The 24,890-nt window shown below is 43.0% G+C and overlaps 1 protein-coding gene across 5 annotated transcripts in view; it reads left to right on the top strand.

Moving 5' to 3' along the window:
- The window catches only part of LIMS1 (LIM zinc finger domain containing 1), a 65,528-nt gene extending 41,280 nt beyond the window's left edge, over nucleotides 1-24,248 (top strand). For 3 of the 5 annotated variants that reach the window (XM_066577495.1, XM_066577483.1, XM_066577467.1), the window contains exons 2-11: nucleotides 60-219; nucleotides 7,888-7,954; nucleotides 9,768-9,888; nucleotides 12,194-12,343; nucleotides 12,606-12,756; nucleotides 14,181-14,273; nucleotides 17,537-17,585; nucleotides 18,863-18,938; nucleotides 19,559-19,729; nucleotides 22,059-22,148. In XM_066577495.1, the coding sequence (XP_066433592.1) occupies nucleotides 60-219; nucleotides 7,888-7,954; nucleotides 9,768-9,888; nucleotides 12,194-12,343; nucleotides 12,606-12,756; nucleotides 14,181-14,273; nucleotides 17,537-17,585; nucleotides 18,863-18,938; nucleotides 19,559-19,700 (1,009 nt within the window). In that variant the 3' untranslated portion in view covers nucleotides 19,701-19,729; nucleotides 22,059-22,148. Of the gene's footprint in view, nucleotides 1-59; nucleotides 220-7,887; nucleotides 7,955-9,767; nucleotides 9,889-12,193; nucleotides 12,344-12,605; nucleotides 12,757-14,180; nucleotides 14,274-17,536; nucleotides 17,586-18,862; nucleotides 18,939-19,558; nucleotides 19,730-22,058 lie in introns of all 5 variants that reach the window. The other 2 variants (XM_066577488.1, XM_066577475.1) reach the window with 1 other exon arrangement.
- The last annotated feature ends 642 nt before the right edge of the window (nucleotides 24,249-24,890 follow it).

Genomic DNA, 24,890 nt, shown 5'->3' with positions numbered 1-24,890 from the left:
AAGCAGATTTGTTGTTCTTACAAAGGATCACTAATATCTCCTTCTTTCCCTCCTAACAGCAACATGGCGAATGCTCTGGCGAATGCGATGTGTGAGCGCTGCCGGTCTGGCTTTGCGCCTGCGGAGAAGATCGTCAACAGTAATGGAGAGCTGTACCATGAGCAGTGCTTTGTGTGTGCGCAGTGCTTCCAGCAGTTCCCAGACGGGCTCTTCTATGAGGTAACGGCCCCAAATACCAGAGGATAAATGAAGTCATTTAAACTATAAGAGTAGCCCAGCGTTTTGGTGGATGGGGTTATGTACTGGGCATATGAATGCCTTAAGGGGTCGGCAGGGGACCCCACTGATCAGCAAGTCCTGTGGATGGGGGATAACTTCTTGTTCTGGGAAAACCCCTTTAATTTGTGTCAAAAAGTAAAGTAAGCCTGCCTATGCATGTTAAATACTGACTTCTAGTCATTCCTTATGATTAATGGTGGACAGGCCACCATTCACCATGAGTCTGCCAACACCATGCTATAGGTCCAGAGGAGCGGAGCAGACCCATATATAGTTTTGTGTAACAGAATTCTATTTAAAGGGGTATTCCAGTGATTCATGGCAAGTTATTTGCTTCATAAGGTGATAACATATAATTTTGTAATATAATGTTATAGCTTGTTTTACAACGCTGCAGAGATATTGCTTTACCTGCATCCCTCCCCTGCTTAGTTCTCCATTGGCATCCTATAGTTACGTCCTGTAGGCTCCTCTGTTCTACTGGTCAGGCACGCTCAGTGCCTTCATATTCTGTAATGATGACATAGCTTGTAGAGTCGTGAATGGGCACTTGTCAGTAACTGGCAATGCGGCATCGTGGGAGATGTAGTCTTAACGCTCCCTGGAAGTCATTTTAAATAATGTGGAAATCTGAAGCTGGCTGGAAACCAGCAGTGGATGTTTGGATTAATGACACGAAGTGGAAACATTAGGGACATTTTGAAAAATTTTCCCGGTCTCCATAACACCCCTTTAAGTTTAGGCTGAGGAGTCCAGTGTCACTGAGTCGCTCCGCTCACTGGCCTCCTAAGCCCAGAATGAGCATGGGAGTTTAGTCAAGAAGTTCTACTGAATCTTTCCCCATAAAACTATATATCAGTCTGCTCATCCCCTCCTGCTCTATATACATGATACTGGCAGAATAGACACAGAGTGACTCGTTAACTTTAAATAGTACCTGCCCTGTTTGGCTCCATCTGGCAGCTGAAGATGAGCCTTATAGTGCTATATGGGGCCGTCTTCATCTGTTGGAAGGAGCTGAAAAGGGCCGTGGAGGCTGGAGCGCTTCAAAATGAAAGTGCAAGTACTAGTTAAAGGTGTTGTCTTATCAGGACAAGCACTGCCATATTTCCCCATCTATGAACAGATAGCAGGGATTGCTGCTCTGGAGGATGATTGCATTTGAATGGCTGTATAAAATTTACATTTTCCCTTTAGTAAATACTGGACTGTAATTTAGCAGCCATCCGTAATTTTTCCTGGCCAGATTATCGGATTGCTGGAATCTCTGTGCCTATCTGTGATGAGAAATCCTCTTTTAAACCAGAACCTCTGAATCCCCCTTCCTCATGGAGGCTTGTTTGGGTTAGACTATATTGAACAGCTGCCCTTTACTCACTAAGTTGCTTAAAATTTAGAACTGATTCTTTTTTTTTTCCGATCAAACAAGCCTGTGGAGCCAACAACAAGACTGAGTTGTGTTCCCATAATTCCAGATGCCCTTTACACACATAGTAGAGGGGTTGTCCATAAAATATAGCAGCTGAATACTTTTCCCAAAAGTGCATGATGGTTTGAACAAGTCCTAATAAGAAACGCCTGTAGTGGTCAGCGTGGGGTTAAAATGTTTCTGGAGAGTAGTTTGATCATAGAGGCTTCCTCTTCTGCTACTGACATCCTCTCTAGTGAGCTTCTTTTCCAGAGCACATGACGGTGCTGATTCTGGGTGGTGCCCGTGTGACCGTTAGTTCTGCTTCTTGCAGTACCTCTAGTTGGAGCATTGAGGACCGGAAATCCGCTGCACACACAATGTTACAGATAGATCAGCCCCCAATACAATGGCATCACTATTTAAGACTTCTCTGGATTTCCTCTTGCATGTTTTCTATGTGGCCTATTAACCCTTTCCAATCCACTGTCTGACGTCTAAAGACATTCTGATTGAAGGCTGTGCTGCTCCAGCATCGGTAGACGTCCGGCAGGGTATTCTTACTGTAAATTACTGGCCGCTCTGTTGTCGGGGGGGCCTCTCCAGTATGTAACATACTGCAGTACTGGCTCTAGCCAACAGATGGCGCCATTGTATAATGGCAGAAAGAGAGAGCCCCCTAGGAAACTCTGACTCCAAAATTGGATTGCAAAGGGTTAATCTAATATGGATTATTCAGGAGGACATGTCAGAGTTTTTGTTTTATGTTTTCTACCTTTTTAGGTAGATAAAGGTCAGTCTGCCCTGGTGGTTCCCTTCTATTTTGTTGGGTGTTTGCTCTACAGACTCAGCCATCACATACCGAGCTGCAGACTTGTCTCCTGCGTTATTGGAGATACATGACGAATTGCAGCAGAGTTCTATTGTACAATCTATTGTTTGTATTGCCTGTACATGTCCCTTTGTGCTATGTGCATATTACTGTTGTACCGTCTACTCCTGCTTATTCTAGATTTGCTCACTTGTCTTTATTTAATAAAATTTAAGGTTTCAAAGCAAAAAAACAAAAACTACCTTGTTGTGCTTTCAACCTCTGACTTGCCCTTCACTAGGTATAACACACTGTATCTGGTCTTAGGCCTCCTGCACACGGGTGGAAATTCCGTGGCGGGATTTCCCACAGAATTTCCGCCCGTGCCCGCTGCCATAGGATTGCATTACATAATGCAATCCTATGCAGATAAACGCTATTTGACCGCCTGAAAACTTGCGGCATGTCCTGTTTCTATACGAACCTCAGAGGCCCACGCAGAAACGTCACCGCTGACGTGCCGGCTCTTGCCTGTGCGCTAGTTGGCGCAGAGAGAGGAGACGCCGGTCGGGTGAGTATAAGCTCAATACCCGGGCGCAGGTTGCAACCCACTGCGAGAATTCTCGCAGCGGGAGCCGACCAGGCTGTGTGCAGGAGACCTAATAAAGGGAGTCTGTCAGCTGGAACACACTGTCCAAACTGAAGGAGGAGCGAGCAGATCGTTTTATAGTTTTATGGAAAAAGATTCAGTAGAACTTGTATTTTATTCATATAAACATCTGTTCATTCTGAGCTGGGCGGTCCTATCAGTGATTGACAGCCATCCCTCTATGTACAGTCATACAGACTGCTGTTAATCACTCATAGCTCCGCCCATTGGACTCTTCAGCTCAGAATGAACAGAGGTTTATATGAATAAAATACAAGTTATACTGAATCTTTCCCCGTAAAACTATATAACACGCTGCCTGCAGTAGTGGATAGTCAAATATTTTCAATTTTTCCAATGTGTGTGTTTTTTTTTTCTTTTCTGATTTTGTATATATTTTTTTATTCTGTTGTCTGTACATGACTGGGGGTTAGGTTTTGGTGGCGACCATCTTTCCTGAAGTTCATTTAACAACATTAACCCCTTAATGACGTGGCCCCTTTTTCTTTTTCCATTTTCCTTTTTTCCTCCCCCCTTCAAAAAAATCGTAACTCCTTTATTTATCCATCTACGTCGCTGTATGAGGGCTTGTTTTTTGCGGGACGAGTTGTATTTTTCAATGGTGCTATTTAAAGTATGATATAATGTACTGAAAAACTTTTTAAAAAATCTAAGTGGAGTAAAATGAAAAAAAAAACCAAACATTTCACCATCTTTTAGTGCGTCTTGTTTCTACAACGCACAAACGGCAACAAAAGCGACATGATAACTTTATTCTATGGGTCGGTACGATTACTACGATACCAAACTTGTATAGTTTTGTTTTTTTTTAACTCCTTTTTTTTTTTTTTTCAAAGCCATTACATTTTTTTCAATTATTTTCTGCGGTCATTTTGTGCGCGCAATAACTTTTTTATTTTTCCGTCGCCGTAGTTGACCAAGGGCTCATTTTTTTGCGGGATGTTCTGTAGTTTCTGATAGTACCAATTTGGAATACATACAGCTTTTTGATCGCTTTTTATTGCGTTTTTTCTGGGAGACAGGGTAACTAAAAAAGTGCATTTCTGGTGTTCTTTATTTTATTTTTCGGACGACGTTCACCGTGTGGGAAAAATAATGCGCTACTTTGATAGTTTGGACTTTTACGGACGTGGCGATACCAAATACATATTTTTATTGTATGATTTAGATTTTTTAATAATCGATATGGCAAAAGGGGGGTGATTTAAACTTGTACAACTTTTTTTTTTTTTTTTTACAATTAAAAAAACTTTGATTTTTTTTTTTTTACATTACTTTGAAGTCCCCCTGGGGGACTTTAACATGCGATGCTTTGATCGCTCCTGCAGTATGACGTAATGCTTATAGCATTACGTCATACTGCTTTTTGACAGGCTTTCTATCAAGCCACCCCACGGGGATGGCTTGATAGGCAGTCTGGTAAGGCAGCCTGGGGTTTTCATTAGGCCCCCGGCTGCCATGACACCTGCACGGCTCCCCCTATCCCACCGCGGGGTGGCCGTGCGGGATCGAGGAACATCGTTCGGGGCATTTAAATAGTTAATAGCCGATCGCGGCTACTGCCCGCGGGTGTCAGCTGTTATAAACAGCTGACGCCCGCACTGTATGAAGGGAGGTTGCCACGCAACCTCTCTTCATACATAGCCCGCTGCTCCATGACGTACTGGTACGTTATGGAGCGGGAAGGGGTTAAAACCCCTTTTACATATAACGAGTGTTGGGCAAACGATGCCCGACACTCGCCCCTGTGTATACTCCCTCCTGTAACGCTGGCTCACTGACAGCGCGGCCAGCAGGGAGGTGGTGCAGTTGTAGAAGAGCTCTCTCCTCGCTCTTTCCCCGCCCCTCTCCATTCACTGTAATCAGCAGCCAGTCAGTACTGAACAATCATTGTTCAGCATTTTAAGCATGCTTAAATCAATTCTCGCTCAGTCGTTCAGTTTCTGCATGTTTTTACATGGGACGATTATCACTCAAAACCCAGCGAGAACGAAAGTTAAAAAGAAAATAACCACAAATTCTTAAAAATATGTTCAACGCCAAAATGTGATAATAGGTCCTTTTACTATGACACTGGCATGGTAACGGGGTTTACGGGTCCATCAATCCCCAACCTGTGACGTGTGACACCCAGGGTTGATTTATGTCTAGCTCCTGTACTAATGCAAGATGGAGCCCAAATCGCACCCTGCACAGCATAGCACTCCCAAACACACTTTACGTCCACCACTGACCGTTTCTGACATGTAGGTCAGCCACCTCTGTTTCCACCAGCCAACACACAATTAACACACTCTGGGGTTATGGATTACTTAAAGCGTCAACTGACTAAAATGTAAAGCTTTATTCTAAAACAGTTAGCCGTACCTAGGTGAAAATATACAAAAAGATATTTGTAAAATGGTCAGGAGCCTAGAAGTACAGAACAGTATGAAAATAGAGAATACCAGTCTATGAAGTTTAAAATAGTCTTGGGGTGAGGAGCACATTGAAAGTTGGACAGTCCTGCATTTAGATGCAACTCTTGGGGCTGAAAATGGGGGGCCGAGATCCACGTTTCGTTTCAATGTCCTTCTGGTACTCGCCACCACCGTCGTCCTTAAGATCTCAGCGAAGGCTGGCTAAGTAGATCCTAAGATCTTCTGGATGGAAACCCAATTTAACATTTTAGCCATATTTCCCTGGGAGCCACTCCAACAAAGGGCTTCCCTGCTGGTCCCAAAAGGAGCAAATGGGATCAAAGTGCCCCTCTGGTATAGGTATGACAGGCAGTTGAATCAGTGTTGATGAGCTCTGCTTGGCATCTGCTTATATTTACTCAGCTTTTCCCAGACCAGAAAGGTGGCAGATTGTTGCCTATCTTTGTGCCTCAATCTACGAGAATCATTTAATCAGACGCATTCCCTTGAAGAACCATGCTAACATTGAAAAATTATCTTTCAGTTGTCTAAGCGGTGACATTTGGTGCCAACTGTTAGCACAGATGTTTCCTGCACACATTCAAGCTAAGGGTCATGTGCTGGAAAAAAGAGCCTTGGACTTTATAAACTAGCTTCTGAAAAACAATTATACATTAAAGAGGTATTAACATTTCAGCATGTTATCCCCCACAGGATAGGGCTAAACAGTGGGGTTTCGACTGCTGATACCTCAACCAATGCAGAAAAATTGACAGCAATTGTCGCGTACATGTGCCACCATGGCATTCACTTCAATTTGTACCGCTGAAGTTAGCCAAATTCAAGTGCTTGGCAATTGCCGGCAATTCCATTAAAGTGAATGGGATTACCGGAGATTGCCAAGTGTTTGAACTTGGCTCTCTCTAGACGATCCCATTGAAATGAATGGCGTGATGGCACACATGTACAGTTATTGTTGTCAAACCTACGGAATGCACCTATCATGTTTCCAAGCAAATAAGACCCTGTCTTATATTCGTTTTTGCCCCAAAAGAGGCACAGGGTCTTCTTTTCGGGGGGTGTCTTATACTCACCTAGCAGGTGCAGTTCGGGTCCCTCCAACAGGGAAGAGTTGCTCCAGCAGGCTTCTGTGTAGTCCTCAATGCCGACGGGAGTATCTCTTGCTGGTGACGGGGCTTGAATATCTCGCCTCCAGCAAGGGGTTACTCTGATTGGCTGAGGCGGTGCTCCTCGACCAATCAAATCCGGTGCTGGGATTAGTTCGAGCGCTGACTCTGATTGGCTCAGGAGCACCGCCTGAGCCAATCAGAACAATCGTTTGATGGAGGCGGGGTATTCAAGCCCCTTCACCAGCAAGAGATGCTCCGTCGGCATTGAGGACTGCAGGAAAGCCTGCTGGAGTGCCGAAGCCCAGTGGGAGGAACCCGACCGGCAACTGCTGAGTATTGTTTGTTTTTTTTCTTCATGTAGTGTAGCTAGGCTTATTTTTGGGGTGGGGCTTATATTTCTCTGGATCGGTTGAAACCCCATCAATCAGCAATTTATCACCTATCCTGTGGACAGGGGATAACATGCTGCAATGGGAATAACCCATTTAATGTTAATTGAAATGCTTCATTGTCTGCATTTTAATTTGTCTGTTTCTTTATAATCTGACATAATCGTATATATAATCCGGGGTATATAGGCTATCCTACTGATACTGGAACACTCTGAATCCAGATGTGCAACCTCTGGTCTTTAGTGGCTGCTATTCTACATCACCTATGTAAGGCTCGACTACTGCACACCACAAAGGATGAGGGTCCCAACCCCTCCATTCCTCCAGATTGCACGACTGTAGGGAGGTATTTGATTGGAGTGGTGGTCACACATGTGCTCTGCTGCTCAATTCAAAGTCTATGGGGCTGATGGTAACAGCTCTTGGCTGATTCTGTCAATCCCATAGACATTTAGTGGAGTGGGACACGTTTGCCATCACTCCGTTCAAACTGCTCCTCTCTGCAATCAGGCAATGAGGTGAAAGGTGATTGTTGGGGTTCCCAGCGATCAGACACTTATCACCTATACACATGCCCGTAATGGGACATCCCTTTTAAAGAATGGCTGGCAATAGTCTAGTTATGTAATGGTCCAGTTAGGTTTCTGTCACTGCATTGATAACCATTTCATAACATGGCAGGTAGCCGTGCCCATATGAACGTACGGTATAATGCGCAAATTGTGAGAAATCCTCATTGTAAATATATATATGTATGTATATGAGCCACTTATGACTATTTTGTGTTCTGGATTTCAGTTTGAGGGGCGGAAGTACTGTGAACATGATTTCCAGATGCTCTTCGCCCCGTGTTGCCACCAGTGCGGTAAGTCTATTTGTATTCTATCAAACAACAAAAGGAAAGATGGCACCACTATGGTGCTCGGATGGGTGCCAACCCTTGTATAAGGAATCCAGCACTTGGTAGTGTTGGAGAAATAGTTACATTTTTATTTTATGCACAATCCACAGTCAAGATTCATTTGATATTTCGGTCAATTCTGGACCCTCCTCAGAAAACCAGAATTGCTTAAAGGGATTCTGTCACCAGCTGTATACACTTTACACTTGCCTCATAGCGCCCCCTGTCATATTATGCAAAATTTGCACATGTTTATAATAGCAAGCATATATTGTATTTTTGTAAAAACTCGTTTTTAACAACTCCCACTCTATATGCAAATCGGCCCGGAGGCCGGCCGCCTGATTCCAGCTGTCCAGTCTTTCACTACGCCCTAACAATTTTTCGGCGCTTCTCCTTGCTGTTGTCAGTGGCAAGGGGAGGTGTTGGAATGCTGGAAGGGCCTAATGAAAGGCCAGATGGCGCAACCCGGGGCTTGTGTATACAGCGGGAGCTATATTAACCCCTTAGTGACGGCCCTATAGTGTTTTTACGTCCTGCAGCTGCAGAACGTGCATAGAGGGCAATCACGGGGCTATCTCCCTTCATACATCGTGGGCTGTTAACCCTGTAATGGACAATCGGGGCTGTTAACCCTTTAAATGCCGCTGTCAATACTGACAGCCGCATTTAAATCCCATAGCTCCTACTTGGGCCACCTGATATGCAGATGTGGGGCATGTACAGCAGTGTGTATACTATATGTACTGCTTGCTGCGCTGTATTGGGCAGTGGCGTGTGTTTATATACCAGTTTATAGATGCTGCTGCATCGTGCTGACATAAAAGCAGCATGTCATAAACTTAGTTCCGTTTGATTTATTTTTGTATTACATTTACCTTGGTTTCTATTACCGCATTATAAGGCTGTGTTCATACAGCATACATTTGCCACCAATTCAGTATGTGTACATTTTACTATAGTGGTAATCCACACTGTAGGCTATACGTCGTTGGGTTGTTTGCATACAGATTTAAAATCCATGCACAGAAAAAAAATGACGTCCCTTTTTAACACGGATTCTGCTTTAGGAAATCTGCATGCAAATTTTTTCCCTATGAAATGGGGCTGATGCTGATTCACGCCCTCTACAAATCAAAAGCTGCTTTAGAAATACAGATTTCTCAGACATGGGTTTGTCAAAACGTGGCCTAAGGCCGGGCTTACAGGAATAGATCGGATTCCGCATGCGGGAAGTCCACAGCGGATTCTGGCTGTGAGCCCGGCCAGTCGCCCTGCATACCTCCCTTAACTGTACTGCGGATGACCGCGGAGGCTCACAGGCGGTCATGTGCAGAACAGGTTTTTTTTCAATTGTATTTCCCGCACCGTCGCTTACCAATGACATGGGTACCCGCAGCCCATACGCAATGTTAATTGTGAATCAGCTGCAGGTCGGACGCCTCCATTGACATCAATAGAGACCTTCTGCGTGGATTCCGTGGCAAAGTAGAGCATGCTGCGATTTTTCTTCTGCTCACAGAATATGCAATTCGTATCCGCGAGTGTGAAGGAAAAATCAAAACTACATTTCTTTCAAGGCCTGCATTCAGCCGTGGAAAGTCCACGCAGACGCCTATCATGGAATCTGCAATACAAATCCGGTCAAGTGAGACTGGCCTAACACTATATCGTCCTTTTTTAATTTGTGTTTTTTATTAATACTTTCAGTGTGTGCAGTTTTTAATTTATTTTTTTTTGCCATATAAACCTATGTTAACATTTCATCCATCTGTAGGTGAATTCATCATTGGCCGTGTTATCAAGGCAATGAATAACAGCTGGCACCCCGAGTGTTTCCGATGTGATATTTGTCAGCAAGTCCTGGCAGACATTGGCTTTGTCAAGAATGCAGGCAGGTGAGTGACTGTCCCAAGCTGACCAGACGGTGTGCGCTAAATGGCACGTACAGTGAACTTAGGGCAGGGATTTATATACTCTGTTTGAACACTCTTACATAGTGTCAGGCTGTTTTTATATCTGCTTTGGAAGCTCCAACAGGAGCTTCTTGTATATTTGCCGGAAGGAATAGTGCAGCATGCAGTGGTAATTCTTCCATGATGGAACCCCAACAGACCCCATTATAAGTCCGTGGGATCTGTTGGACGGTGTTGGTGCCCAACAGATCTGGTACTACGTTGTTGTTGGTGTTTATACTAGAAGCCATAATGCAGATGTGAACAGATCCCTTCCTGTTTAGCTACCATACTTTCATTTCATTTGAACTCTGGAGGCTAAGTGGACACAAAGGAGGTGTTGACAAGCATAGTGGTATTATAATAGGCCTGGGCAACGTGATGTTTGACTAATATTACACTGAATTTGGAAATCAAAAGATGAACAAACCTAATTTTCAAATTTCTAGTACCAAGAAGAAAGGTAAGCACATGAGAGCCTCACTCAATCTTGCTCGCCTTTCACTCCACTTGTAAACTAAAGTGACCCTCCAATTACAGCACAAAATTCTGTCCTTGGATTAGAGGGGATGGTGGGGGTATATTACCTGTACTTTTTTTAATTTTATTAACACTAGCAAAGACTATTACTTTCAGAGCATCAATGACTAAGCTTATTAATGTTTCCAGCTTTAACACAAAAAGACAAAATGACATGCAAATACAAGCAAAAGTGTATAAATTAATATGGAGAAAAATACAGAAGACTTAAACTTACAGCAAGTACTAAAGGGAACTTTTCACCAGGTTTACTCTGCGCAAACCTCAAGCAGTATGAACCCAGTAAAGATATGCCCATGCGGCCCATGTAGGTTTTATTCTGAAATGCTGGTGCATTTCAGAAAAAATAATGTTTGGAGCTGAACTCTCAGGACAGAGGCAGGCTGCACTGGACTATCCCCACCCGCAGCATATTGACTGATGACTCGCTCTCTGTAAACGAGCATGAAGAGAAGCTGTCGGTTAACATGCTGCATACGGTCAGAGCTCTGTTCCAGCTCAGCTCTGAGTCAAACTTCTAAATGTTTTTTCTGAAATGCCACAGCGCGTTTCAGAATAAAACCTACATGAGCCAAATGGACATATTTGTCCCAGGTTCATACTTCTCATGGTTCGGGCTGCATGAACTTGGTGACAAATTCCTTCCCTGACTTTTTGTTTTTTTGAGGGGAGACTTGAAATATAAGCCCTACCCTGAAAATAAGCCCTAGCTGCATTACATTAAAAAAGCAATACATTACCTAGCAGGCTCAGTCCATGTCCCTCCCGCTGCTCTCCAGAGCTTCAGCATGCTTCCTGCAGTCCTCGGCCACCCACAGAAGATCGCTTCCTGGTTACGGGATTCATAAATCCCGCCTCCGGGAAGCGATGGCTCCGATTCGTGCTCAAACAATCAATACAGCGCTCAATGAACCAATGCGATGACTGTAATTGGTTCATCCAGTGCTTCATTGATTGGCTGAGCATCGCTCTAGAACCAATCACAGCCATCACGTTGTGTAGGCGGGATTTATGAATTGGCCAATCAATGCTGTGGCTCAGGGACGTGGACTGAGCCTGTCAGGTAAGTTTAATAAGACATCCCCCAAAAATGAGACCTAGTGCCTCTTTTAGGGCAAAAATTAAAATAAGACGGTCTTATTTTGGGGGAAATACAATACTAAAGGGCAAATGCAATTAATATTCCACAGTCAGTCTTCCTGTTCTCGCTCATCTCACTATCAGATGATGCTGGATTTGGATAGACAGATGTTCATCTGCTTTTCCCTTTTGAAACTTGTCCAGTCAGACTTTAGGTGACGGAGGTGACACTCCTCTCCGAGGGATGAAAGCCCCTCAGAGCTCCTTCCTGCAATAAAAGTTCATGGCCGGTCTAAAGAGCTTACAGGATAAATCCAAGTTAACCCTGTGGATGCCAAATATATACAGCCTTGTTCCATTTTTGCTACAACACACTTGAATGCATTTAGAACTCTTTGTTCGTCCAAAGTTGGCCTTTCTTGGCTGCACAATGTAAACTAGCAGGGAACCTGAGCACTGGTGGTCTACTCGCCATCCTAGAGCTGAAGAAGGGGCTCTGTGTGCCATCTTGTGTCTGACCTCAAGCCTAATTCATCAAGTGGGCAGTGCAGCGGTTTCCTGCCCTGTAGAAAATAAACCTAAAACCTTGAGTCCTTGTACCTGAACATGAGATTTCTTCTTCTTCCAGACACCTGTGTCGTCCCTGTCACAACCGAGAGAAAGCCAGAGGCCTGGGGAAGTACATCTGCCAGAAGTGCCACGCCATAATTGATGAGCAGCCACTAATATTCAAGAATGATCCGTACCACCCTGATCACTTCAACTGTGCCAACTGCGGGTATGGTTCAGTCTAGACCGTTATGTTTCTCTTTGGGGCAGCTATTCTGTGTTCTGGTTTTGTAAAGAACAATGGCGCATTCAGGAGTCAGTATAAAGAATATATAAGACAAACTAATGTCATGACTAAAGATAAGCGGCATGGTCCTCCGGTTGTTTCCTCTCCTGAATGTAGATCTAAGCATCCATTGGTGGTGGTTCTCTACTGATATGCTTCATATCATATACTCATATACATAACAGACTCTTCACTGTTTCTGCAGCAAGGAGCTCACAGCCGATGCCAGAGAACTGAAAGGAGAACTCTACTGCCTGCCCTGCCATGACAAGATGGGAGTCCCAATTTGTGGAGCCTGCAGAAGACCAATTGAAGGGCGGGTGGTGAACGCTATGGGAAAGCAATGGCATGTGGAGGTAATGGCGATAATTGAAAGGATGACAAAGCTTAATATACATTGTTCATTTTGCAGAACACTGATTATACATTTTACATTAATCAGTCTCTCTCCCCCCCCCCCCCCCCCAAAAAAAAAGTAATGTTTATACTTCTCAAATAACTTCTGTAGTCTCAGATATTTCAGTCCTTTACTGGTTGTATCCCTCAGACTTTAAAGGGAAGTGACTTTGCATAAGCAACTATTTCCAACTCTGTAGCAGGGACCCGGTAACCTCATTCTCAGGATCAGTGTGGGTAGAAGCACATGGACCCCACCAATCTATGCCATATTCACTAGATATTCTATATAAGTGATTTCTTGGAAAACCTGATCAAATTGGGGATATACTTGACCATTTTCATCATTCCTTCTATTCGGAATGTACTAGTTTTGCATCTCCCCTTTATTGTTTGTTCTTGATTCCTTTATATTTTTTCTAATGTCATTTATATAGAATATGTTTGTGAAGTAGATCTGTTTGGGCCTTAAACCCATTGTTTTTATGTCGCTACTGACCCACACACGCAGGCGGTATAGACATCTATGGAAATAAACATGTCCGAGCCAAAGGAATCTGGACATTTGTTGATTGTCTTGGATCTCCAAGTTAAAGGTATCACTGAGGTTCCCAAGTTCGCCCCCTGCCAAATAGATTTATTGACTTGTTCTAGTCACCAGTTGGAAAATATTGAAATTGATCTTCTGTTTTTGGAGAAATAATCTACTAAATCAAAGGCTGTCCTCTGCACTTCTAAATAACAAGCCATATGCTTGGGGTTGGAGGGGTAGATTGAGAAATATATAATATAGTTACCTTGTAAGAATGCAGTATTCCAAGAGGTGAAATTTTCTTCAGGGCATCAAGTTCCAAAATACCATTGATCATAAAAAAAAGTTAAGCTTGTAGACAACCATAAAAATATGTTTAAAGATAGTTGTAAACTAGCGATCAATGGCCTACCCATTGATTAGCCATCAATTGTAAATCGGCAGGGGTCCATCACACAGAACCTCTGCCAGTCCGCTATTCTCTGGGATAATGCACTGAGTTGATTTCTGCAGGAAGAAGATGGCTCCATTGCCATTGCAGTGGCCAGACTTGGTATTACATGCAAAGCTCCCATTCACTTCAATAACTGCAATACCAAGCCTGGCCACTGCAGTGGAAATGGAACTGTCCGCTTCTTGCAGGAATCGGCTCTATGCATGAATGAGCATGCTGGTATAGAAAGCAGCTAATCGGTTTAGGTCCTAGATGAAGGATCCTTGCCGATCTGCTATTGATGACCTAGCCAGAGGATAGGCTACCAACAGTTTACAACTGGACAATCCATTTACTGTTTCAATTATTCTTGATGTTTATTAATGCTTTAATTTCCACTTTCTTATGTTTGTCTGCAGCACTTTGTATGTGCCAAGTGTGAAAAACCATTCCTGGGCCATCGTCACTATGAGAGAAAAGGTCTGGCTTACTGTGAGACTCATTACAATCAGGTCAGTTTCATTCCATGTTGTAAGCTTTGTTCACATACTCACTTTGTATTTCAGTTATGTGGCTTGGTCATAGGATTTAAAGAAAAAAAAGTAACGGAAGCCCTGGATCCGGCACATGACTAACACAAATGGCACCCAACGAAGCCCATTAACTATATATGTATATGTGTATGTATGTATATATATATATATATGTGTGTGTGTGTGTGTGTGTGTGTGTGTGTGTGTGTGTGTATATGTATGTGTGTATATATATATAATATATATACATACACATACATACATATACACACACACACACACTACCGTTCAAAAGTTTGGGGTCACCCAAACAATTTTGTGTTTTCCATGAAAGGTCACACTTATTCACCACCATGCGTTGTGAAATGAATAGAAAATAGAGTCAAGACATTGACAAGGTTAGAAATAATGATTTGTATTTGAAATAACATTGTTTTTACATCAAACTTTGCTTTCGTCAAAGAATCCTCCTTTTGCAGCAATTACAGCATTGCACACCTTTGACATTCTAGCTGTTAATTTGTTGAGGTAAGCTTGTGAAATTGCACGCCACGCTTCTAGAAGCATCTCCCACAAGTTGGATTGGTTGGATGGGCACTTCTGGCGTACCATACGGTCAAGCTGCTCCCACAACAGCTCAATGGGGTTCAGATCTGGTGACTGCGCTGGCCACTCCATTACCGATAGAATACCAGCTGCCTGCTTCTGCTGTAAATAGTTCTTGCACAATTTGGAGGTGTGTTTAGGGTCATTGTCCTGTTGTAGGATGAAATTGGTTCCAATCAAGCGCTGTCCACTGGGTATGGCATGGCGTTGCAAAATGGAGTGATAGCCTTCCTTATTCAGAATCCCTTTTACCCTGTACAAATCTCCCACCTTACCAGCACCAAAGCAACCCCAGACCATCACATTACCTCCACCATGCTTAACAGATGGTGTCAGGCATTCTTCCAGCATCTTTTCATTTGTTCTGCATCTCACAAACGTTCTTCTTTGTAATCCAAACACCTCAAACTTGGATTCATCCGTCCACAACACTTTTTTCCAGTCTTCCTCTGTCCAATGTCTGTGTTCTTTTGCCCATCATAATCTTTTTCTTTTATTGGCCAGTCTCAGATATGGCTTTTTCTTTGCCACTCTGCCTTGAAGCCCAAAATCCCGCAGCCGCCTCTTCACTGTAGATGTTGACACTGGTGTTTTGCGGGTACTATTTAATGAAGATGCCAGTTGGGTACCTGTGAGGCGTCTGTTTCTCAAACTAGAGACTCTAATGTGCTTATCTTCTTGCTTAGTTGTGCAACGCGGCCTCCCACTTCTTTTTCTACTCTGGTTAGAGCCTGTTTGTGCTGTCCTCTGAAGGGAGTAGTACACACCGTTGTAGGAAATCTTCAATTTCTTAGCAATTTCTCGCATGGAATAGCCTTCATTTCTAAGAACAAGAATAGACTGTCGAGTTTCAGATGAAAGTTCTCTTTTTCTGGCCATTTTGAGCGTTTAATTGACCCCACAAATGTGATGCTCCAGAAACTCAATCTGCTCACAGGAAGGTCAGTTTTGTAGCTTCTGTAACGAGCTAGACTGTTTTCAGATGTGTGAACATGATTGCACAAGGGTTTTCTAATCATCAATTAGCCTTCTGAGCCAATGAGCAAACACATTGTACCATTAGAACACTGGAGTGATAGTTGCTGGAAATGGGCCTCTATTCACCTTTGTAGATTTTGCACAAAAAAACAGACATTTGCAGCTAGAATAGTCATTTACCACATTAGCAATGTATAGAGTGCATTTGTTTAAAGTTAGGACTAGTTTAAAGTTATCTTCATTGAAAAGTACAGTGCTTTTCCTTCAAAAATAAGGACATTTCAATGTGACCCCAAACTTTTGAAGAACGGTAGTGTGTGTGTGTGTGTGTGTGTGTGTGTGTGTATATGTATGTGTGTGTGTGTGTGTGTGTGTGTGTGTGTGTGTGTGTGTGTGTATATATATATATATATATATATATATATATGTATATATATATATATATATATGTATATATATATATATATATATATATATATATATATATATATATATATATATATATATATATACACACAGTTTCCATTATGCCAACTGGCATTTTAGTGCCTCAGCATACTATGTTATTTTTGTCAGATTTTGTCCAGCGTCTGCGCCAGAGGCTCTGAACTGATCCTCTGATACAGATGTGAATAGAGCATTAAATGTCCATAGCAGGACCGCACTGAAATTCCACGAGATTTCCGCAGCTGAAGTCCCTATGGCCTCATGTCCACGGCTAAAATGTAATTTAAAATCCGCAGCGTGATCCGCGCCCCATAGTGATGCATTGGACACCCGCAGGTAATTAAATACCTGCGGATGTAATTTTCCCTTGAGGCGCGGATTGCATGTGCGGGAAAACACCCGCAGCATGCTCCATTTTAGTGCGGGTCTCCTGCAGGGACGGCTCCCGCAGGCTTCTATTGAAGCCTATGGAAGCCGTCTGGATCAGCGACACACCCGCAGCTGAATTTCTGCTCTCCGGCGCGGGAGAGCAGGAGTTAAAAATGAAAAAATGGAGTGCTCGGCGCATGCGCGCGGGATGCTGCCGGCGTGCCGAGCACATCCTCCAGGCCTAAGAAAGAAGATCCGGCCGCGACGGAGGGAAGATCCGCAGCGTCCGGACAGGTAAGTTAATCTTTTTAGGCCTCATGTCCGCGGGAAAGGAGGGACCCGCTGCGGGATTCTGCATGAAGAATCCGCAGTGGGCCTGATTTTCCCCGTGGACATAAGGCCTACAGAGTTTTGAAAGCGGCTCATTTCGCTGCGGCCATCTCTCCCCACAGAGAGCCCGCAGCGGAAACAGTGTTACAATTGATGTACCACAGCTTTGAATTCCACGCGGTATGTCAGTTTCAGCAGACTGTCCGCAACGTGTGGATGAAATTTTTGCAAATCTCGTCCACTTTGCTGCTTGGTTTCGGACTTAAGATTGCAGGTGGAATTTCCATGTGGGAAATTCTGTTGCAATTCCGCCCCGTGTGACTATAGATGGAGCTTTAAATGTAGTTCTACTGTGACTATTCAGGGCTGCCACATGAAGCCCCCGCTACCTTATGATGCTATCCGCATTAAACAGATGTAGCGCTTTATAACTCCTCCTTGTTTTCATTAGTGTCTCCTTGTAAATAATCACGATGGGAAATGTGTATTAAAACGTTCCTTTATTTCCTCAGCTTTTTGGAGACGTTTGCTTCCACTGCAACCGTGTCATTGAAGGAGACGGTAAGCGTTACTTAAGAGTTACCTTGATAACTGGCATTGAATTAGTTTTTACTACCAAAAGTAGTTTGGCACAAACACTCCTCCTGGTGATCTGCAGGTGGAAAAGTGCTGTATGGGTGAGATGTGTTTGGGCATACATGTATGGGATAACACTGCTGAGGTGAATATTTCTGATGATCCCATTGTTGTATGTAATAATGCCCACCTACAATGTAATTCCTGATGCCATATGTAGAACAGGTAGACCCTAAAATAGTCCATATATCATTATAATAGTTTTCTAGAATGTTCTCGAACAAAAATGCTGCCACCTCCTGGCTAGTGGAGAAAATGCAGTGTCCACAGTGCATCTTAATTGTTTGGATCATTGATGGTGAAAAATTTTCTGGGATCGCACAAAACTGCCATATTATCTTCTAGTGTTCTATGCGGGTCCTGTATGACTGCTGCCTTTTGATTATATTGTCCCTATATAGTTTGGAGCTCCAAGCAATCAGCTTTATGTGTCTGCAATGAAATGGAAAAATCCCTTTCACAGTAGTGTTACTTCATTGTCTTCTTTCTGTTTATTTTCCTTCCAATTCCCCATTTCTTTTATTACTTTCTCAAGGAAGTGCCAGGAAATGTTTACATGGCTGGGGCACAGCAGTTGTCATGTTGGGAAGTGAAGTCACAAGGAGCTTCTTTTGAACCCCTCAGGCTGTGCCGGAAGTAGCTGTACAATCTTCACCACAAATACATTCACTTGCATTTATTTCTCCAGTATATTTGCAGAAATGGAAATTAGTGGTCTGCCCAAAATTAGATATAACCTTAAAGGGAACCAGTCACTATGAACCCAGGACAGGGTATGTACAAGACATCGATGTATGTTTTAAACAGACTTTGATGTATGACTCTGAAGGAAGGTGGTTGGGCCTCACCAGCCTCTCTCCTCCTACACCATGCAGACTGACAGCTCTGTCCCTATAAACAAAGGAGGGAGAGAGCTGTCAATCAGCATGATATGGGCAGTGAGAGGCCGGTGTGGCCCGCCCCTTCAACTCAAAGCTCCATTCCAGCTCCCTTTCATATCTTACTTCATGCCACAATGTTTCAAAATAAAACATACACTGATTCGCTGTAAATACCCCTCCGGGGTGCGTGAACCTAGTGACTGGTTGCCTTTAAATGCGGAGCATAGAAGCTCATCTGTTTAGAATGACTTATCCTCTGTAGCTTGTGTCATCCTGTCTATATGAACCTACAAAAGCGAATATCCTTTTATCTTCCCTCAGTTGTGTCTGCTCTGAATAAGGCCTGGTGTGTCAACTGTTTTGCTTGTTCTACTTGCAACACAAAGTTAACCCTCAAGTAAGTAACAGAACTGAAAGAAGTACTTTCAGACAAAATGTTTTCGTTTGGTCCTTGTGTAATGTAAATGGAGTAAATAAGAGTGCAAGTAATTCTTCTTACCAGCGATTTATTCCCAAATGATGTGCTCTGTGCTGTTCCTGGTTTGTACCTTCTGACCCGCACTTTGCCTCTCCCAATCCTACAGTGTCTTACATATGGACTGGAAGTCCATTTCTATGCAATCCTATGACAGACTGTCTTGCAAGTGAGAGACTGACTTCCAGTGCACAAATAAAATGCTGTAGAATTAGGAGAATCAAGGCAGGTCACATGGTACAGCAGAGGAACGGCACAGAGCTGACAATTCGGGAATAATATGATATAAAAAGTTTAATTTTACAAAGAGGCTATATATTACATTCGCTATGACCTATCCAATGCAGTTTCACTTTAATTTCATAAACCCATGGGCCTAGTGGTGTGCGCTGCCCCCTGCTGGACTACAAAGCAATACTTACTGACTGCATCCTCTAACTGTACATGTATAATATTCTCCAATAAAGGGGCTCTTTGCTGTTCCCTTATTCTTTCTTTTTCTATCACATCTTCTGTTCTTTCTTTTCCTTTCATCCACTAAGGCATAAGTTTGTAGAAATAGATTTAAAGCCCACTTGCAAGTCGTGCTATGAGAAGTTCCCGGATGAATTTAAACGGCGGCTTTCCAAATTGTCAAAAGATGCCAAAGATAAAGACAGAAAGAAAAGAGGATCCTGTCTGTGATCGTTCTTTCTCCTATCCCTGTCACGTGGGTTAGTGGCCTGCCAGTGTGTAAACGTACTAATCTCTGCAGTGCACATGGGGCTGGCACCTTGCTGAATTCAATACTGCTTCTACTTGTGCTAATGTCAGTATTGCAACATTGAGTTACAGATGTTGGATGAGGGACCGAAATGTCAAACTATCAAATAGTTTATATTTTCATACATTCAGTGCAGGATGAATAAGTAGATCTGTTTCTATAGACTTTGTGTAGATCCGTGTTTTCATTGACACTAGATTGATGCGATGTTTCACTACTCGAACATAAAATGTTTTAAGAACTGTCGAGCCGAGGATTCTGCTTGACCTGTTCGCCGCCCACGGCTTGTTCTTGCACATTTTTGGGACATGGCAACAGTCAAACTGGTAAGCACTATATATGAACGTCTATTAGCAATGCTTGACTCTTCCTAACGGTGCTGGTGGCTGAAGCACAACCGCACCGCTAGACTTGTCATAGGAACTTTGACCTTGCCTGACAGGTCATTCAATGTAGCAAACTCGAATTTTATGATTTTACGACGGTGGTGAGGACGTCACAAATCAAATGACGGCAAAATCAGCCACCAAACATCAGACAAAGGGGTAAAAAAGTGTGGGGCAAGAAAAAGCCTGTAGGCTTTTATATATTAGAAGAGAGGGACGTCTCTCCTACACAAGAGTCTTTCACAATAAATAAGTAAATAACCAAAATGTACACAAATATTAACCCCTTAGTGACCGCCCTATAGTGTTTTTACGTCCTGCAGCTGCAGGACGTGTATGGAGGGAGATTGCACTGCTACCTCCCTCCATACATCGCGGGTGCCCGCTGTTTCTTACAGCGGACACCCTCGGGCAACAGCCCCGACAAGCCATGCAGGCAATCGATCTGGGCTGTTAACCCTTTAAATGCTGCTGTCAATTCATTTTCACAAATGAAAAACAGCGCAAATGCTCTGTTAGTAGCGTGCTTTATAACTTCCTATTGAACTACAGCTAGTCTGTCTACAACACTTTTACCACAATGAAAAAAAAATTGGGGAAAACCGCGGCTTTTAAAATTTTTTTTTTTATAGTAAATCTGTTCCTCTCAATTTTTGAGTGACTTTACAACAATATGTGAGGTAAGAAGTGACCCTTCCAGTGGTTTCCATAGCCTTCTTAGTAGGAATCTTAGGGGTGAGAGGTCACCAGAATGGATACGGTAACTCCTGTACTGCAGCGTGGTAGGTTAGTGAGATTGGTGGATATTGCTAATGTGTCATGTAACTATAAGGCATGTACTGGTAAAGCAGAAGCTTGTGTTTCTCCTGCCTTACCATCCCGGCACAGTGCGGCTGTAGGAGCTCCTCTGTGGTTGTCTCTTGTGAGTGAAGATACATTGGGTAATACACATGGACAATGGATGTAGCCAGAGGCTCGTGTGGCAGCTATTCACAGGAACATGTGGCTGAGTCCAAACTTATAGAAACTGCCTTTTACTTGTGAACAGACCTTACTGTCCACATCTCTTTGGACTTAGCAGAAAATAGTGTTCTATTGTTTAGGTCTGTGACATTCAGAAGCGTGCTCACTTATTTGTATGCGTTTTCACATTTTCATCTTGTGATGACTTTAATTGATTGCAAATGTTGTGGTTTGAATAACCTATCACTGTATGTAGGTGCTGTCTATTTTCCTAGGAGTTGAAGAGCTTTTACCATTAAAGAGAACCTGTCAGCGGGATCACGCTGTCCAAACTGCAGGCATGATGTTCTATAGCAGGAGGAGCCGAACAGATTGTTATATAGTTTTATGGGGAAAGACTTAGTATAACTTGTATTTTATTCATTTATATCCCTGCTGATTCTGATCTAAACAGTCCAATGGGCTTCTATCAGTGCTTGATAGATATCCCTGTATGTACAGTCATGCACAGATATCTGCTAATCACTTCACCGCCCATTGGACTGTTCAGCTCAGAATGAGCAGCGATATAAATGAATAAAATACAAGTTATACTGAATCTTTCCCCATAAACTATATACAATCTGCTCGGCCCCTCCTGCTCTATAACATCATGCCTGCAGTTTGGACAACATGTTCTAGCCGACAGACTCCCTTTCACTAGAAAAGTCGTTTGCGTTAAAATTCTAGTTGGCCTTTTCTTGGTTCTATCCGTTTCCAGAAAGCTGGGTGACCACTCATAAGACCACCATCTGCCTGGTGTGATTGATTTCACATGAATTTCAAGAGCCTGATATGACTGAGAGATGGAACATTTTTCCCTGATGTTTGATTGTAGGGGAGAATGACTTGTATGGCCTTTTATTGATTTACCTATTTTCATTTTTCAAGGAACAAGTTTGTGGAATTTGACATGAAGCCGGTCTGTAAGAAATGTTATGAGAAGTTCCCTCTGGAGTTGAAGAAACGGCTAAAGAAGCTCTCGGAAACCTTAGCAAGAAAATAATCCTTTCCTTCCTGTGGGATAGAAGACTGTCGGCAGCGTGCAGCATGCTGGTTGAGCATGGATCATACATTGTACCTGACCTCGTTCTACTCACCCAGGCTGCACTAACATTCACGGCAATATTTATCTGCATGATAATTGTATTCAACTACAATGCACAGGCTATTTATTCCTTCACCTCATTAATACCTTCTTGGCCTTGCAGCAGAATGATCCAGTGTCGTGTATGTCTTGCTGTGTCTGGCCTCATGCTTTGTGGTGTCACCATGTGCTAATCAGTATTACTCCACTTTAACACTGTATATTTCACTTAAAAGCTCACACTCTAGAGTAAGATGACTTAGTGTAGGTACATAGAGGGAGAACTGGCTATAGACTACTTAGCATCATGTGACCCCAGGATAGGACAGGTGTTGCCACAGCATATAGTTAAAGGGAAGCTGTCTGCTTGGAAACGATGCATAATGCATAGGCGGTGTGGTACAGGGCAGGAGGAGCTGAGCGGATTAATAGTTTTATAGGGAAAGATTCCGTATAAGGCATCATTCACATGGCGTTTTTTTTAACAAGCTGTGGGATTCTGTCTGGGTTACAAAAACTGCATTGTGATTGAACCAGAAGGAACCATTCACTACCATTAGTCCAACAGACACCACATTGTGTCTGAAAAGTGTTCTGTTTGTTTCCGCTATATTTTGAGCATACCACAGCGTAGTTGACTACATTATTGTATACTCCAAATTTAGCAGAAATGAAGGTACCCTTGTCAAACAGGCACAAAGGGATGTTCGCTTGACTTATGGCGGTGAATGGTTCCATTTGGCGGTTCCGTCACAAATGCTGTTTTTGGCACCCGTGACTGAACCCACAGATAGAATTCCATGGCGTAAAACTGTAAATGCTCCCTAAGCTGTTACTTATTTATATCTCTTCTCATTGTGAGCATAGAGATCCAGTGGGCAGGACTATCAGTGATTTGACAGGCTGTGTGCATATATAGAGAGCTGTCAGTCACTGCTAGGACCGCCCACTGGACTCCTAAGCCTTGAGCCGGGAAATAAATGCATACAACTTTTCCTGTAAAACTTAATATGAATCTTCTCAGCCCCTCCTGCTCTATATAACATGCTGCCTGCACATCACACTGCATATTACATTTGACAGGTGCCCTTTAATATATGGTTTGTTGATGTTGAGCATATGCTACACTAGAGCTGATTTAGTATCATTTCTTCTATCTGTACTCTCTAAGACATGTATAGCATCTCAAGAGTATAAGGAACAATTCATTAAAATATACTTTAGACATCTGCCGGTCGTGCTCCTATGGGGGGGACTTGATGTCTGACTGCATTTTGGACTTGCCTTGCACAACCAATGCATAACTAGTGCCTTTACCCATGTGTGGTAGACAGCAAACCCATCTCTACTCAGTGTAATATCACAAAAGGGAATCATGGAATGTAACCTTAGCAGAGTATTAAGCATTACTTGAATTTCACTTGTGCTCTGCGGTCTGCATGTCATTTGCATTCAGTGCTTTATATTGTTTTTGTGCCTTAAACCTCCATTTCTTCCTAACATTATATTTGTTGCCACTATACTATTTGAAACCTATATGGCTATTTGAGCTTTTGATTTTATACTATGCAGTCAACACCGTGCTGTTCATTCCCTGACGGCATGCTTTTATCTTGAATATGTGAAGATTTTTCTATTGCAAATTATCAACATATACTTGTTATATAGTCCTGACTTTATATGCAATATCTAAGCTATACTTTAGTGTAAGACTCCTTCACCTTTTTACACATGTGTACCCTTCTCCGAGATGTTATTCAGTTGCAGGGAAATGGCTAAGACCTTTCTAGAAGATGTGGCATTCCTGAAGCTGGAGTACATCAGGAGATATAGAAGTAAAGATGAACAACGACCTGATTGACACTGTTACATACGACACATCACATAGAAGTGTTTTGTTATACTGCCCTTGAAAAAATACTCTGGTTCTAGTGCAAAAATATTAGCTGAATATTTTTATAAATCCGTTAATAAAATCTGTACACAAAGTACAATTGTGTTGAGCGTTTCTTTTAAATTGTGTTAGCGTTAGAGATGAGCGAACGTACTCGGTAGGGCTGATTTCGCAATCGAGCACTGCGATTTTCGAGTACTTCACTACTCGGGTGAAAAGATTCGGAGGGCGCCGGCGGTGAGTGGGGGGGGAGAGGGAGAGAGAGAGAGCTCCCCCCTGTTCCGTGCTGCTACCCCCCGCTCCACCACGCCACGCCCCCCGGCGACCCCCGAATCTTTTCACCCGAGTAGTGAAGTACTCGAAAATCGTGGTACTCGATTGCGAAATCGGCCTTACCGAGTACGTTCGCTGATCTCTAGTTAGCGTGTTCATCTATGAATTATAATGCAGTTTATAGGTAGATGTAGTCATTACTCATTGTATACTGATTGCAAGTTACTGCTTGTAGTATTCTCTATTTTCACAATTCTGTTTCACAATGGCTCACCTTGGGGTCAGCAACCATCGCCATTGGGTCCTGTGCAGATCGCAGGTGCTATAAAGTTCCAAGTTCAACTTTATCTTTGTGTTCAGGATTAGAGTTGAGCGAACATACTCTGCCGAGCTTGATGCTCGTTCGAGTATTAGCGTACTCGATGGTGCTCGTTACTCGAATGAGCATCAAGCCGCGTTCGACCCCGCC

Source organism: Eleutherodactylus coqui, chromosome 1 (genome assembly GCF_035609145.1).
Source record: "Eleutherodactylus coqui strain aEleCoq1 chromosome 1, aEleCoq1.hap1, whole genome shotgun sequence".
Lineage (NCBI taxonomy): Eukaryota > Metazoa > Chordata > Amphibia > Anura > Eleutherodactylidae > Eleutherodactylus > Eleutherodactylus coqui.
The sequence above is the reverse complement of the archived record's forward strand: the minus strand, read 5'-3'. Positions and strand labels throughout refer to the sequence as shown.